The sequence below is a fragment of the Oncorhynchus mykiss genome, chromosome 31, assembly GCF_013265735.2.
Source record: "Oncorhynchus mykiss isolate Arlee chromosome 31, USDA_OmykA_1.1, whole genome shotgun sequence".
Lineage (NCBI taxonomy): Eukaryota > Metazoa > Chordata > Actinopteri > Salmoniformes > Salmonidae > Oncorhynchus > Oncorhynchus mykiss.
The window spans coordinates 17,335,566-17,352,607 of record NC_050571.1 but is presented as its reverse complement, the minus strand read 5'-3'; the positions used below and the strand labels follow the sequence as shown (position 1 = coordinate 17,352,607).

Sequence of the window (17,042 nt, the reverse complement as noted above, 5' to 3'; positions counted from 1 at the left end):
ATGACAACCTGGCATAATAACCTGTTATATTAACCTGTTTTAATAACCTGTTGTAATCAGCCGTGATAATAAGTTGTTATAATAAGCTGTTATAACAACCTGTTATTAACCTGTTATATTAACCTGTTTTAATAACCTGTTGTAATCAGTCGTTATAATAAGTTGTTATAATAAGCTGTTATAACAAGCTGTTATAACAACCTGTTATAATAAGCTGCTATAACAACCTGTTATAATAACCTGTTTTAATAACCTGTTATAATACGCTGGTATAACAAGCTGGTATAATAACCTGTTATAATAAGCTGGTATAATAATAACCTGTTATAATAAGCCGTTATAATAAGTTGTTATAATAAGCTGTCATAATAACCTGTTATAATATCCTGTTATAATAACCTGTTATTATACCAGTTTATTTTACCAGATTATTATAAACTGTTATATTAACCTGTTATAATACACTGCTATAATAAACTGGTATAGTCCTATTAGACCTATTACAAATGTCGATCTAATATACTGTCCACACCAGGCCTCTGTGTGCAGGGCAAGTTTTCTTTTCTGTTCCTCCAATGTAATGTTGTTTTTACAGCTGCATAAGGCATCACACGAAGGATGGACATACCACATGGGTTATTGAACATCATACCACATGGGTTATTGAACATCATACCACATGGGTTATTGAACATCATACCACATGGGTTATTGAACATCATACCACATGGGTTATTGAACATCATACCACATGGGTTATTGAACATCATACCACATGGGTTATTGAACATCATACCACATGGGTTATTGAACATCATACCACATGGGTTATTGAACATCATACAACATGGGTTATTGAACATCATACCACATGGGTTATTGAACATCATACCACATGGGTTATTGAACATCATACCACATGGGTTATTCAACATCATACAACATGGGTTATTGAACATCATACCACATGGGTTATTGAACATCATATCACATGGGTTATTGAACATCATACCACATGGGTTATTGAACATCATACCACTTGGGTTATTGAACATCATACAACATGGGTTATTGAACATCATACCACATGGGTTATTGAACATCATACCACATGGGTTATTCAACATCATACAACATGGGTTATTGAACATCATACCACATGGGTTATTGAACATCATATCACATGGGTTATTCAACATCATACCACATGGGTTATTCAACATCATGGGTTATTCAACATCATGGGTTAGTCAATGTCATACATCATGGGTTATTCAACATCATGGGTTATTCAACATCATGGGTTATTCAACATCATGGGTTAGTCAATGTCATACATCATGGGTTATTCAACATCATGGGTTATTCAACATCATGGGTTATTCAACATCATGGGTTAGTCAATGTCATACATCATGGGTTATTCACATCATGGGTTATTCAACATCATGGGTTACTCAACATCATGGGTTATTCAATATCATGGGTTATTCACATCATGGGTTATTCAACATCATGGGTTATTCAACATCATGGGTTATTCAATGTCATGGGTTAGTCAATGTCATACATCATGGGTTATTCAACATCATGGGTTAGTCAACGTCATACATCATGGGTTATTCAACATCATACATCATGGGTTATTCACATCATGGGTTATTCACATCATGGGTTAGTCAACGTCATACAACATGGGTTATTCAACATCATACATCATGGGTTATTCACATCATGGGTTATTCACATCATGGGTTATTCAACATCATGGGTTATTCAAGATTATACCACATAGGTTATTCAACATGAGAGACAATGTTTGTTCTAATCATTACTGTACTGTTCTTTCTATGTCTCTAATAATTCTCGTTCTTCTCCCACTCCTCTCTGGTCTCCTGGCCTGTCTGTCTGTTTGTCTGTCTGTCTGTCTGTCTGTCTGTCTGCCTGTCTGCCTGCCTGTCTGTCTACTGATTTGTCTGTTTATCTCCTTGTCTGTCTCCTGGTCTGTCTGTTTGTCTCCTTGTCTGTCCGTCTGTCTCCTTGTCTGTCTGTCTGTCTCCTGGTCTGTCTGTTTGTCTCCTTGTCTGTCTGTCTCCTGGTCTGTCTGTTTGTCTCCCTGTCTGTCCGTCTGTCTCCTGGTCTGTCTGTTTGTCTCCTTGTCTGTCCGTCTGTCTCCCGGTCTATCTCTGTCTTAGATCTGGCAGATAACCTGGCTATGGATGACTTCACGTTCCATGACCATTTGCTGACCCCTCAGCTCACTTCCGACAGGGCGGGAGGGCCGTCTTCGTCTGCGACTGTCCTGGTTCTGAGTCACCTGGACGGGGCTCTCCCTCTGACACTCTTCCTTCTCCTCCTGCTGCTGCTTGGGCACCAGTGACCAGTAATCAGTGATCCATCCCTGCTTCTCACCCACAGCTTTCAGAAGAAGAATAATTTATTAATCTATAAGAGACGGAAATGTGTCTTCTGCTGTAACCAACCCCTCCAAAATATATATATAGTGCAGCCCTGGGGGTCACAGCAGACTGATTCTGAGATTCCACAAACATAGTCAGACATTGTTTTGACACTATTAAGATGACATAACTACTGAGGCCTCCCATGCCTCCCACCTATCTATCCTCTCTTTCCTCTCTCCTCTCTCTTCACCTCTCTATATATCTCCTCTCTCTCCTCTATCCTCTCTCTCTCCTCTCTCCTCTCTCTCCTTTCTCCTCGCTCTTCTTTCTCCTCGCTCTCCTCTCCTCTCTTCTCTCTCTTCTCTTCTCTCTCTTCTCTTCTCTCTCTTCCCTCTCCTCTCTTCTCTCTCTCCTCTCTTCTCTCTCTCCTCTCTTCTCTTCTCTCTCTTCTCTCTCTCCTCTTCTCTCTCTTCTCTCCTCTCTCTCCTCTCTTCTCTCCTCTCTTCTCTCTCTTCTCTCTCTTCTCTCCTCTCTCTCTCTCACCTCTACCTCTCTCTCCTCTCTCGCCTCTCTCCCCTCTCTCTCCTCTCTCTCCACAGCAGACTGATTCTGAGATTCCACAAACATAGCCAGACATTGTTTTGACAGTATTAAGATGGCATTACTACTGAGGCCTCCCGTGTACAGAACAGTTCAATGACTCGTCCAAAGCTGACATGGGACTTTCTGTGTCAGCTCTTTGTGAATGAACTGTCCTCTTAATCTGTTTAAAACTCTGCTTGCTGAATAGAGACTCATGGATGTCCTTTGTCTTCGACTGCCAGGCCATCCAACTGGTCTAGATAAACCCAATGCACCATGTAAATAAGTGACTATGGCCTTTTCCTTCCCTCCCATCTGGCCTCCTCTCATTCTGGTTAAGTGCTCCCATTACTCTTTCCTCATAGGGAATCCCCCTCCACTACAGCTAACCCATCTAGACTAAACCTGGTGTTGTGACAAAGTAACTGTCTGAGGTCCTTAGAGCTGAGACTCTCATCCCTAGAGGAGCTACAGGTGTTCTGTTATTTCGGGTGAAGAGGACTCAGAACTCACAGAGTGGACAGACATCTCTGACTCTCTCTCCTCTCGCTCTCCTCTGTCTCCACCACTCTCTCTCTCTGATCTCCTCCAACTCTCTCCTCTCTCTCTCCTCTGTATCCACCACTCTCTCTCTCTCTGATCTCCTATAACTCTCTCCTCTCGCTCTCCTCTGTCTCCACCACTCTCTCTCTCTGATCTCCTCTAACTCTCTCCTCTCTCTCCTCTGTTTCCACCACTCTCTCTCTGATCTCCTCTAACTCTCTCCTCTCGCTCTCCTCTGTCTTCACCACTCTCTCTCTCTCTGATCTCCTCTCTCCTATCTCCTCTCTCTCTCCTCTCTCTCCTCTGTCTCCACCACTCTCTCTCTCTGATCTCCTCTAACTCTCTCCTCTCTCTCTCCTCTGTCTCCACCACTCTCTCTCTCTCTGATCTCCTCTAACTCTCTCCCCTCTCTCTCCTCTGTCTCCACCACTCTCTCTCTCTCTCTCTCTCTCTCTCTGATCTCCTCTAACTCTCTCCTCTATCTCCACCACTCTCTCTCTCTCTCTCTCTCTGATCTCCTGTCTCCACCACTCTCTCTCTCCTCTCCCCTGTCTCCTCTAACTACCTCCTCTGTCTCCACCACTCTCTCTCTCTCTCCGGTCTCCTCTAACCTCTCTCCTCTGTCTCCACCCCTGTATTTTTCTGTACTCTCGTCACCCATCTCTCATTTTACCTCTAACTCTCTTTCCTTTATCTGTCTCACCTCTCTCCTGTCTCCTCTAACTACCTCCTCTGTCTCCACCACTATCTCTCTATGATCTCCTCTCTCTCTCCTCTGTCTCAACTACTCTCTCTTTCTCTGATCTCCTCTATCTCCACCACTCTCTCTCTCTAATCTCCGATCTCCGATCTCCTCTAACTCTCTCCTCTCTCTCTCTCTTCTGTTTCAACCACTCTCTCTCTCTCTCCGGTCTCCTCTAACTACCTCCTCTGTCTCCACCCCTGTATGTTTCTGTACTCTCGTCACCCATCTCTCATTTTACCTCTAACTCTCTTTCCTTTATCTGTCTCTCCTCTCTCCTGTCTCCTCTAACTACCTCCTCTGTCTCCACCACTCTCTCTCTCTCTCCTGTCTCCTCTAACTACCTCCTCTGTCTCCACCCCTGTATTTTTCTGTACTCTCGTCACCCATCTCTCATTTTACCTCTAACTCTCTTTCCTTTATCTGTCTCTCCTCTCTCTTCCCTCCTCTATCTCTCTCTCTGTCCTCTTTCTCTCGCTCTCACTGCATTGTGTCGCCCTGCAGGGAGAAGGTATTGAAAGCAGTTAGTTAGCTCTGACGCCCACTTCCTCCATGGGCAGTAAAAGTATCCCTGGGATGTGTTGCGATTAGAGGACGTTAATTAAGGGGTTGTTGTGAACTCACAGGTCCCACAGGCCAAGGTGACACCCAACTGGGACGAATTTCAAAATGTGCTTTAAACATGCTGTATGTCAGAGTAGTTTGTGTATTTTCTTTGTCTGTCTGTCTCTCTCTCTCTTTCTCTTCCTTCCTGTCTCTCTCCCTCATTCTGTCTGTCTCCCCTTCTCCCTCTCATCCTCATTGTGACCTGATGAAGACAAAATGATGCCTGTTAGATTAAAGGTTAGCTCCGAGAGTCAACCCCTCCAAGTCACTTGTCCCACTCTTGTCTCCGCTGACGCGCCACCATGGCAACTGTTTCCAGGAAGCATTGTATTGGATCAGATTGATTCGCCTGACTCAAGTGTTTGTCTCCTTTCAACCATTAGTGTTTGCTTCTATTACTGTTTGGAAACACCTTGTAGTGCTTTTTCAGTAGTAACCTTTCCCAAAAATTAAAAGGATAGTCAACCCCACAGAGGGTTAATTGAGGTCTTAGCTGTTGAAGAAAAATAACAAGTGTTTTCTGTCTGCTTGGTTTGCTGATCAGTAAAGCTAGTAACTCATGGGAGTATATACAGATGTAGGATCATCATTTGATCATTCTTTTGTTGCTGAGAATTTTCCTGCACAGCAGGAAATGAAAACTTGTAGTGTATTGAAGGTTTAAAAAGGCTTCTAACTGGCTCAAATTAAGATCCTACATCTGTATTCTCCTATCCTTGCCTGAAAACTGTACAGAATGTTATTTTTGTTGTCTGTATCTTTGATGCCATTTAATTGCAATGTTGATAGTTTTGAATGAAGATGAATGAACAACCCTGCCATCAACTGGTCAAGAATACCTCCTGATAGGAGGAGCATTCTCTTTTCTCTTCTGAACTGTGTCCTAAATGGCACCCTATTCCCTATATAGAGATGTAGGATCTTATTTATCTGATCACTCTATTATTTGATCACTCTATTATTGCTGAAAATGCAAACTTGTAGTGTATTTGAGTTTTTAAAAGGCTTCTAAAGTTTGTCATTTCCACTTTAAAAGGTCAGACTTGATTTGCCCTAACAAAAAATATATCCATGTGCTAATTAACATTTCCTGTTGCTGCAGGATTATTTTCCTGTTGTATAAAACTGACTCAAATTAAGATCCTATATCTGTATTATCCTATCCTTGCCTGAAAACTGTACAGAATGTTGTTGTTTTTGTCTGTATATTTGATGCCATCTTCAAGAAATATATTTAATTGCAATTTGATAGTTTTGAATGAAGATGAATGAACAATCCTGCCATCAACTGGTCAACAATACATCCTGATAGGAGGAGCATTCTCTTTTCTCTTCTGAGCTGTGTCCCAAATGGTACCCTATTCCCTATATACAGATGTAGGATCTTAATTTGATCACTCTATTGCTGCTGAGAATTTTCCTGCACAGAAGGAAATGCAAACTTGTAGTTTATTTGAGTTTTAAGCAGGCTTTTAAAGTTTGTAATTTCCACTTTGAAATTTCAGTCTTGATGATTTGCCCCAATGAAAAATATATCAAGCCCTTCAAAAATGTCAATTAATTCACATTTCCTGTTGCAAATGGACTTAAATTAAGATCCTACATCTGTAGTGCACTTTTGTACAGTTTTGTTTTATATTTAATGTAATGTTCAAGTTCTCCACAACTTTCCGGAAGTTTGCTATTTTCAAACCTTCCCAATGCTTGAAAGGTATATATTAATTGTATGTACAATAATACAAGGCTGGTTCAAAACCAGGAGTTACAAATATTTGTGTCTACATTATTATTTAAAAACAAAATGGCTATTTGAGGCAAAGTAATAAAAATAAAGTAATAAAAATGACCAGCTACAATAAGACTGAGTTAATGTGTATTGCGTTTTTTATTGATACACAACATGACCAAAATTATGCTGTATGCTATAGTTTCCACTGCTCCAGAGTCCAATGACAGCGAGCTTTACACCACTCCAGCTGACGCGTGGCATTGCACATGGTGATCTTAGGCTTGTGTGCAGCTACACAGCCATGGAAACCCATTTCATGAAGCTCCCGACGAACAGTTCACTCACTACCGAGTTCCAAACTCCCCCTCGGCGGTCCTGCTCTGTGACCTTGTGTGGCCTACCACTTCGCGGCTGAGCCGCTGTTGCTCCTAGACATTTCTACTTCACAATAAAAGCACTTACAGTTGACCGGGCGGCTCTAGCAAGGCAGAAATTTGACGAACTAACTTGTTGGAAAGGTGGCACCCTACTCCATGTTGAAAGTCACTGTCTATGGAGATTGGCTGTGTGGCTGTGTGCTCGATTTTATATACCTGTCAAAAACGGGTGTGGCTGAAATAGCCGAATCCACTAATTTGAAGGGGTGTCCACAGACTTGTCCATATATAGTGTTCCTATGGTACACTCTTAGAAAAAAGGTGCTATATAGAACCTAAAAGGGTTATTCAGCTGTCCCCATAGGAGAACCCTGTGAAGAACCCTTTCTGGTTCCAGGTAGAACCCTTTAGCTTCAAGGAGGGTTTTTCATGGAACCCAAAAGTGTTCTACCTGGAACCGAAAAGGTTTCTATCTGGAACCAAAAAGGGTTCTCCTTTGGAACCTTTTTTTCTAAGAGTGTAAGATAATGGGTACGTCTCAAATGGCACCCTGTTCCTTATACAGTGCATTACTTTTGACCCGAGCACTATGAGCCCTGATCAAAAGTAGTACACTGTTTGGGGAATAGGCTGCCATTTGGAACGCACACAACATGTTTAGACAGAGTCTAATTAAGAACTGAATGTCCAATTAGTGACCAAATAATCTCAGCTGATTGCAGAGCAGTGAGGATCAAGTGACTGTCTGGCCCAGGGGTGGGCAACTCCAGTCCTCGAGGGCCTGACTTGTGGCACACCTTTTCTCCATCCCTTGCAAACACAGCTGATTAATCAAATTGCATTCTAAACTGAAGATCATGATGATTATTGGAGTCCGGTGTGTTGGGGCAAAACTGAGCTGGGGCAAAACTGTGACACTAATCGGGCCCTCGAGGACTAGAATTGCCCACCCCTGTTAAAGACTCTGGCAAGTTATTCTGGATAGGTAGGCCTACTGTCCAGGGACAGGGGTGGATAAGTAAAGGGGTGGTTCTTTAGCACCTATCAATCAATGGATGAGTTACACACCAAAGATGATTTTGAAGGTGATTCAAGACTGACTGATATAGGAAAAACAGATTCCACAGCACCTCTTCAGATGATGAGGTCTATGTGCCAAATGGCACCTTATTCTGTATATAGTACACTATGGGCTCTGGTCAAAGGTGCACTATGTAGGGAATGGGGTTCCATTTAGGATGTCCTCCAGCGATTTTTGTGTTGGTCTGATTGGGATTAGTGATGTCATCAGTCTCCCGCCTTGCTTGAGGAACAATAGCTGGGCAACAGAGAACAAAAGAGGAATTCCCCCCCCACACACACTTGTGCCATGTCATGAGGATACCTGGACCACCTGTTGAGATGTGCCTTTTGTTAAGTAAATCAGCTGATAAATTAGCTGAAAAGCAGACTGGAGCAGGACTTTTAGCCTGAGCCCCCCTATCAATTCAATTTACATTTAAGAGACTTTATTGGCATGGCAAAAATATTTTTACATTGCCAAAGCAAGTGAAATAGATAATAAACACATGTGAAATAAACAATAAAACATTTACAGTAAACATTACAAACACAAAAGTTCCAATAATAAAAATCTAATGTCATTAACCTCCCAGGACAAGTTATCCCTTATACCTGACCAGGTGACAAACACTCACTCTGCCATGTCTCACACATCCAATTAGTCAAGGAGATTTATTAAGGTTGTGTTTGTATTTAGTCTCTATTTGAACAAGTGTAAATGCTATTGTCTCTTCTTCAGCCTCTGTTAACAGGGCCATCACCAAAGCTGCACACATGCGAAACACACGCAGCTCACCCAGCTAGGGAGAGGGAGAGAGAAGTCAGGCAACTGACCCAGGGAGGGAGAAAGAAGTCAGGCAACTGACCCAGGGAGGGAGAGAGAAGTCAGGCAACTGACCCAGGGAGGGAGAGAGAAGTCAGGCAACTGACCCAGGGAGGGAGAGAGAAGTCAGGCAACTGACCCAGGAAGGGAGAGAGAAGTCAGGCAACTGACCCAGGGAGGGAGAGAGAAGTCAGGCAACTGACCCAGGGAGGGAGAGAGAAGTCAGGCAACTGACCCTGGGAGGGAGAGGGAGAGCAGCCAGGCAGCTGACCCTGGGAGGGAGAGGGAGAGAGAAGTCAGGCAACTGACCCAGGGAGGGAGAGGGAGAGCAGCCAGGCAGCTGACCCTAGGAGGGAGAGGGAGAGAGAAGTCAGGCAACTGACCCAGGGAGGGAGAGGGAGAGCAACCAAGCAGCTGGCCCAGGGAGGGAGAGAGAAGTCAGGCAACTGATCCAGGGAGGGAGATGGAGAGCAGCCAGACAACTGACCCAGGGAGGGAGAGAGAGTGAAGCCCCGGAAACTGGCCCAGGGAGGGAGAGAGAGAGAAGCCAGGTAACTGACCCAGGGAGGGAGATGGAGAGCAGCCAGACAGCTGACCCAGGGAGGGAGAGAGAGTGAAGCCCCGGAAACTGGCCCAGGGAGGGAGAGAGAGAGAGAAGCCAGGCAACTGGCCCAGGGAGGGAGAGGGAGAGCAGCCAGACTTCTGACCCAGAGAGGGAGAGGGGGAGCAGCCAGACAGCTGACCCAGCCTGCTGGTCTATTCTCCTAATGCTAATGTGAGGCAAACAGCCCCATTGAAATGCAGAAACTGGATGTTTTCTTAAGGTAATATTGGGGCAACGTAGAAACGGCCCACATTGTCCGAGTGAAAGGTCAATTTGATGTTAGTCAGCGGGAACAGTGGGAGTAGCTGCCTATAATCAAGAACAGTTAGATTTTCTGCTTTAGTGACTCCATCTTCATGTATGAATGTGCTCATTATTACTTATGCACACAAATGCATGGCCAGAATGTTTTCCATTGTGGTATCAGATGTTGAACTCAAAAGCACCTTCATGTGCTTGAGAGGAAATCAAGCAGTGGATTATAAAAAAATATATACTGTACTTCAATTAATGCTTTCACATTTATATTGTTCACATGAAATATACTGTACACACGGACAGTCTTCTCCTCTCCGATTCAACCAGTCAGCTAGATGTTGAAATTCATCAGATAAAGAGAAGCTAGAAACCTCTATCAATGCTTATCCACATTTAATCACCATGGCACTGGACCATTTTCTTACCTTTTGTTATCCCATTGAGAAGAGCAAACGCCCCATGGTCTCCCATGCACGCGGCCCAGCATCCTCCCGTCCCAAATGGCATCCTAGTCCCTATGAAGTGCATTACTTTTGACCAGAGCGCCCAGGCACTATATACGGAATAGGGCGTCATTTGGGACGCACGCCTGCTCTTCGTCAACCCCTGGCATCCCCAGCAGCCGCAGTCACGCCTGCCCTTCGTCAACCCCTGGCTTCCCCAGCAGCCGCAGTCACGCCTGCCCTTCGTCAACCCCTGGCTTCCCCAGCAGCCGCAGTCACGCCTGCTCTTCGTCAACCCCTGGCTTACCCAGCAGCCGCAGTCACGCCGACTCTTCGTCAACCCCTGGCTTCCCCAGCAGCCGCAGTCACGCCGGCTCTTCGTCAACCCCTGGCTTCCCCAGCAGCCGCAGTCATGCCTGCTCTTCGTCAACCATTGGCTTCCCAAACAACCGCAGTCACACCTGCTCTTTGTCAACCATTGGCTTCCCCAGTCGCCACAGTCACACCTGCTCTTCGTCAACCCCTGGCTTCCCCAGCAGCCGCAGTATCACGGAATGAATGGAGCAGACTGGAATGTGGACATACAAAAGCAGGAATGTCAGTTTGCTGAGTGCTACCCCCCAAACCCAAATGTGCCCATGCACACATGACCCCCAACCACAAATGTTAAAACACAGGGGGGACAATAAGAAGGTTTGATATGAGGCCTAAATTGTCAGCGAACAGGGGTATATTGTTGGGGAATATGGGTATATTGTTGGGGAACAGGGGTATATTATTGGGAAACTGGGATATATTGTTAGGAAAACAGGGGTATATTGTTGGGGGACAGGGGTACATTGTTGGGGAACATTGTTGGGGAACAGGGATACATTGTTGGGGAACAGGGGTACATTGTTGGGGAACAGGGGTACATTGTTGTGGAACAGGGGTACATTGTTGTGGAACAGGGGTACATTGTTGTGGAACAGGGGTACATTGTTGTGGAACAGGGATACATTGTTGTGGAACAGGGATACATTGTTGGGGAACAGGGGTACATTGTTGGGGAACAGGGGTACATTGTTGGGGAACAGGGGTGTATTGTTAGGGAAACAGGGGTGTATTGTTAGGGAACAGGGGTATATGGTTGTGGAACAGGGATATATTGTTGGGGAACATGGATATATTGTTGGGGAACAGGGGTATATTGTTGTGGAACAGGGGTACATTGTTGGGGAACAGGGGTACATTGTTGGGGAACAGGGGTACATTGTTGGGGAACAGGGGTACATTGTTGGGGAACAGGGGTACATTGTTGGGGAACAGGGGTACATTGTTGGGGAACAGGGGTACATTGTTGGGGAACAGGGGTACATTGTTGGGGAACAGGGGTATATTGTTGTGGAACAGGGATATATTGTTGTGGAACAGGGATACATTGTTGGGGAACAGGGGTACATTGTTGGGGAACAGGGGTATATTGTTGGGAAACAGGGGTATATTGTTGTGGAACAGGGATATATTGTTGTGGAACAGAGGTATATTGTTGGGGAACAGGGGTATATTGTTGGGGAACATTGTTAGGGAAAAGGGGTATATTATTGGGGAACAGGGATATATTGTTGGGGAACAGGGGTATATTGTTGGGAAACAGGGATGTAAGGTTAGGGAACAGGGATATATTGTTGTGGAACAGGGGTATATTGTTGGGGAACAGGGGTACATTGTTGGGGAACAGGGGTACATTGTTGGGGAACAGGGGTACATTGTTGGGGAACAGGGGTACATTGTTGGGGAACCATGATACAGTGGGGAGAACAAGTATTTGATACACTGCCGATTTTGCAGGTTTTCCTACTTACAAAGCATGTAGAGGTCAAAAATCCAGAAAATCACATTGTATGATTTTTAAGTAATTAATTGGCATTTTATTGCATGACATAACTATTTGATCACCTACCAACCAGTAGGAATTCCAGCTCTCACATACCTGTTAGTTTTTCTTTAAGAAGCCCTCCTGTTCTCCACTCATTACCTGTATTAACTGCACCTCTTTGAACTCGTTACCTGTATAAAAGACACCTGTCCACACACTCAATCAAACAGACTCCAACCTCTCCACAATGGCCAAGACAAGAGAGCTGTGTAATTACATCAAGGATAAAATTGTAGACCTGCACAAGGCTGGGATGGGCTACAGGACAATAGGCAAGCAGCTTGGTGAGAAGGCAACAACTGTTAGAAAATGGAAGAAGTTCAAGATGGCGGTCAATCACCCTCGGTCTGGGGCTCCATGCAAGATCTCACCTCGTGGGCCATCAATGATCATGAGGAAGGTGAGGGAACAGCCCAGAACTACACAGCAGGACCTGGTCAATGACCTGAAGAGAGCTGGGACCACAGTCTCAAAGAAAACCATTAGTAACACACGACGCTGCCATGGATTAAAATCCTGCAGCGCACGCAAGGTCCCCCTGCTCAAGCCAGCGCATGTCCAGGCCCGTCTGAAGTTTGCCAATGACCATCTGGATGATCCAGAGGAGGAATGGGAGAAGGTCATGCGGTCTGATGAGACAAAAATAGAGCTTTTTAGTCTAAACTCCACTCGCCGTGTTTGGAGGAAGAAGGATGAGTACAACCCCAAGAACACCATCCCAACCGTGAAGCATGGAGGTGGAAACATCATTCTTTGGGGATGCTTTTCTGCAAAGGGGACAGGACGACTGCACCGTATTGAGGGGAGGATGGATGGGGCCATGTATCGCGAGATCTTGGCCAACAACCTCCTTCCCCCAGTAAGAGCATTGAAGATGGGTCATGGCTGGGTCTTCCAGCATGACAACGACCCAAAACACACAGCCAGGGCAACTAAGGAGTGGCTCCGTAAGAAGCATCTCAAGGTCCGGGAGTGGCTTAGCCAGTCTCCACACCCGAACCCAATAGAAAATCTTTGGAGGGAGCTGAAAGTCCGTATTGCCCAGCGACAGCCCCGAAACCTGAAGGATCTGGAGAAGGTCTGTATGGAGGAGTGGGGCAAAATCCCTGTTGCAGTGTGTGCAAACCTGGTCAAGAACTACAGGAAACGTATGATCTCTGTAATTACAAACAAAGGGTTCTGTACCAAATATTAAGTTTGCTTTTCTGATGTATCAAATACTTATGTCATGCAATAAAATGCAAATTAATTACTTAAAAATCATACAATGTGATTTTCTGGATTTTTGTTTAAGATTCCATATCAATCAATCAATCAAATTTATTTTATATAGCCCTTCGTACATCAGCTGATATCTCAAAGTGCTGTACAGAAACCCAGCCTAAAACCCCAAACAGCAAGCAATGCAGGTGAAGAAGCACGGTGGCTAGGAAAAACTCCCTAGAAAGGCCAAAACCTAGGAAGAAACCTAGAGAGGAACCAGGCTATGTGGGGTGGCCAGTCCTCTTCTGGCTGTGCCGGGTGGAGATTATAACAAAACATGGTCAAGATGTTCAAATGTTCATAAATGACCAGCATGGTCGAATAATAATAAGGCAGAATAGTTGAAACTGGAGCAGCAGCACAGTCAGGTGGACTGGGGACAGCAAGGAGTCATCATGTCAGGTATTCCTGGGGCATGGTCCTAGGGCTCAGGTCCTCCGAGAGAGAGAAAGAAAGAGAGAATTAGAGAGAGCATATGTGGGATGGCCAGTCCTCTTCTGGCTGTGCCGGGTGGAGATTATAACAGAACATGGCCAAGATGTTCAAATGTTCATAAATGATCAGCATGGTCGAATAATAATAAGGCAGAACAGTTGAAACTGGAGCAGCAGCACAGCCAGGTGGACTGGGGACAGCAAGGAGTCATCATGTCAGGTAGTCCTGGGGCATGGTCCTAGGGCTCAGGTCCTCCGAGAGAGAGAAAGAGAGAAGGAGAGAATTAGAGAACGCACACTTAGATTCACACAGGACACCAAATAGGACAGGAGAAGTACTCCAGATATAACAAACTGACCCTAGCCCCCCGACACATAAACTACTGCAGCATAAATACTGGAGGCTGAGACAGGAGGGGTCTCACAGTTGAAGTGTACCTATGATACAAATTACAGATCTCTACATGCTTTGTAAGTAGGAAACACTGCCGATTTTGCAGGTTATCAAATACTTGTTCTCCCCACTGAAGCTTCACGGTTGTTTTTTTTCTTCGTTTTGTCGGCGTCATTTTTAAATAAAGTTCAAATGTACGCTTACCATGCTGCACCTTGGTTCACCCTTCAGCCAGCCGTGACAACAGGGGTATATTGTTGGGGAACTGGGGTATTGTTAGGGAACCAGGGGTATATTGTAGGGGAACATGGATATATTATTGGGGAACATGGAAATATTGTTGGGGAAAATAGATATATTGTTGGGGAAACAGGGATATATTGTTGGGGAACGGGAGTGTATTGTTGGGGAACATGGGTATATTGTTAAGGAACATGGGTATATTGTTAGGGATCAGGGGTACATTGTTGGGGAACAGGGACATATTGTTGGGGAACAGGGACATATTGTTGAGGAGCAGGAAAATATTATTTGGGAACAGGGGTATATTGTTAGCTAACAGGGGCATGGAAGGAGGATTTCACTCAAAATCTCACGATACATGGCCCCATTCATTCTTTCCTTTACACGGATCAGTTGTCCTGGTCCCTTTGCAGAAAAACAGCCCCAAAGCATGATGTTTCCACCCCCATGCTTCACAATAGGTATGGTGTTCTTTGGATGCAACTCAGCATTCTTTGTCCTCCAAACACGACGAGTTGAGTTTTTACCAAAAAGTTATATTTTGGTTTCATCTGACCATATGACATTCTCCCAATCTTCTTCTGGATCATCCAAATGCTCTCTAGCCAACTTCAGATGGGCCTGGACATTTACTGGCTTAAGCAGGGGGACATGTCTGGCACTTTAGGATTTGAGTCCCTGGCGGCGTAGTGTGTTACTGATGGTAGGCTTTGTTACTTTGGTCCCAGCTCTCTGCAGGTCATTCACTCGGTCCCCCCGTGTGGTTCTGGGATTTTTGCTCACCGTTCTTGTGATCATTTTGACCCCACGGGGTGAGATCTTGCGTGGAGCCCCAGATCGAGGGAGATTATCAGTGGTCTTGTATGTCTTCCATTTCCTAATAATTGCTCCCACAGTTGATTTCTTCAAACCAAGCTGCTTACCTATTGCAGATTCAGTCTTCCCAACCTGGTGCAGGTCTACAATTTTGTTTCTGGTGTCCTTTGACAGCTCTTTGGTCTTGGCCATAGATTATAGTTTGGATTATATTATATTATATTATTATAGTTTGGAGTGTGACTGTTTGAGGTTGTGGACAGGTGTCTTTTATACTGATAACAAGTTCAAACAGATGCCATTAATACAGGTAACAAGTGGAGGACAGAGGAGCCTCTTAAAGAAGAAGTTACAGGTCTGTGAGAGCCAGAAATCTTGCTTCTTTGTAGGTGACCAAATACTTATTTTCCATCATAATTTGCAAATAAATTCATAAAAAATACTACAATGTGATTTTCTGGATTTTTTTTCTCATTCTGTCTGTCACAGTTGAAGTGTACCTATGATGAAAATTACAGGCCTCTCTCATCTTTTTAAGTGGGAGAACTTGCACAATTGGTGGCTGACTAAATACTTTTTTGCCCCACTGTATCTGTTAGGGATACTGGTTAACTTTGAGATATCTGTTAGGGATTTTGCATGAGTAAGAGCAGTGGCAGATGCACATGATCATGAATAAAGAGAGGGAATAACTTTTTAAAAACAACTGCTTTTTCTTTGAACCAAGCCCCTCAATAGGCTTCTCAGCCATCGGCAGAGGGGTCACACACACGTACACACACGCATACACACACACACCTTCATCTGGCATGATCTAAGCGTGCTGGCTAATATCTCCTTTAATTATGAAGCGTCTGACAGACAGCAGTGCTGCTGTGGCTGTGATTGAACCTCAGGCCTGGAGAGGAGAGTGGTGGTGGTGTCATAGTAGACTGTCTGTCATCCTGTTAATGAGATGTCTCTTGCCCATGCATCTCCTCCACCTGCCACAGCCCCAGTACGCCACACTACACACCTACGGTTCCCAAATGGCACTCTATTCCTTTTGTAAAGTAGTACTCTGAATAGGGAAGAGAGTGCCATATGGGAAGCAGCCCTAGTACTCCACTACACACCCATTTCAAGATAGGCAGACATACTTAGAAAGCAATCTACCTTCTCCTCGGCAGTGTAGCTTTACCTGTGTCTGTTGCTGTCTGAGGCCTTTGAGGACAGGATTTGAGGACAGTGGATCTGAGGACAGGGGATTTATCATTTGTTTGAATGTCGCACACATGGCACCGTATGTATTTCCCATTCTACACTTCTAGGAAGTAATGATGCAGTCAGTGTGTTTACAGTGTAGAAGTGGTCCACAGTGGAATTCAGAGGGTAATTGGGTGAGATTAAATGTGGTCAAGATTTGGTGGAAAGAAAAGTGCAGGTAAGAAAAGTGTATGTTTTTCAGAGGCCACACTTCTTGTTACTAATGCACAATAAAGTTTGACATTCAAGTAGGTCTATATGTCTGCGTTTACACAGGCAGACCAAGTCTGATATTTTCCTACTAAATTGTGTTTTGACCAATCAAAACAGATATTTGCCAATAACTCCTGGTTTTCTAAACCCAGATCCATGTGCGTTTTGGCTGCTGGAGATCGCAGTGGCAAGAGCTTACCTAACGTCCGGTCCATGCTCCACCCCGGGCGTTTTGTGTTCCCAAGTCTTTGTCCGGAACTCAGTTTGTCTACTTCTCGCGTCCTCTTTCCGCTTTATTCGCCTCCTTCTCAAAACGCATTGGAGGAGAAGGTCAGAGGGGCGGGA

At 44.6% G+C, this 17,042-nt stretch overlaps 1 protein-coding gene and 1 long non-coding RNA gene across 2 annotated transcripts in view; one reads left to right on the top strand and one right to left on the bottom strand.

The window, feature by feature from the left end:
* gpc3 (glypican 3) overlaps nucleotides 1–2,699 on the top strand; it is a 358,923-nt gene extending 356,224 nt beyond the window's left edge. Inside the window, exon 8 of the mRNA XM_036969955.1 lies at nucleotides 2,196–2,699. Coding sequence (XP_036825850.1) covers nucleotides 2,196–2,380 — 185 coding nt within the window. The 3' untranslated portion in view covers nucleotides 2,381–2,699. The remainder of the gene's footprint in view (nucleotides 1–2,195) is intronic.
* Nucleotides 2,700–8,527: 5,828 nt separating this feature from the next.
* Nucleotides 8,528–17,020, bottom strand: LOC118946078. The gene is made up of 4 exons (XR_005041257.1): nucleotides 16,897–17,020; nucleotides 16,420–16,472; nucleotides 10,154–10,739; nucleotides 8,528–8,843 (listed from the first exon to the last, which is right to left on the bottom strand). It is a non-coding gene; the product is annotated as an uncharacterized LOC118946078 (long non-coding RNA).
* Nucleotides 17,021–17,042: the final 22 nt, after the last annotated feature.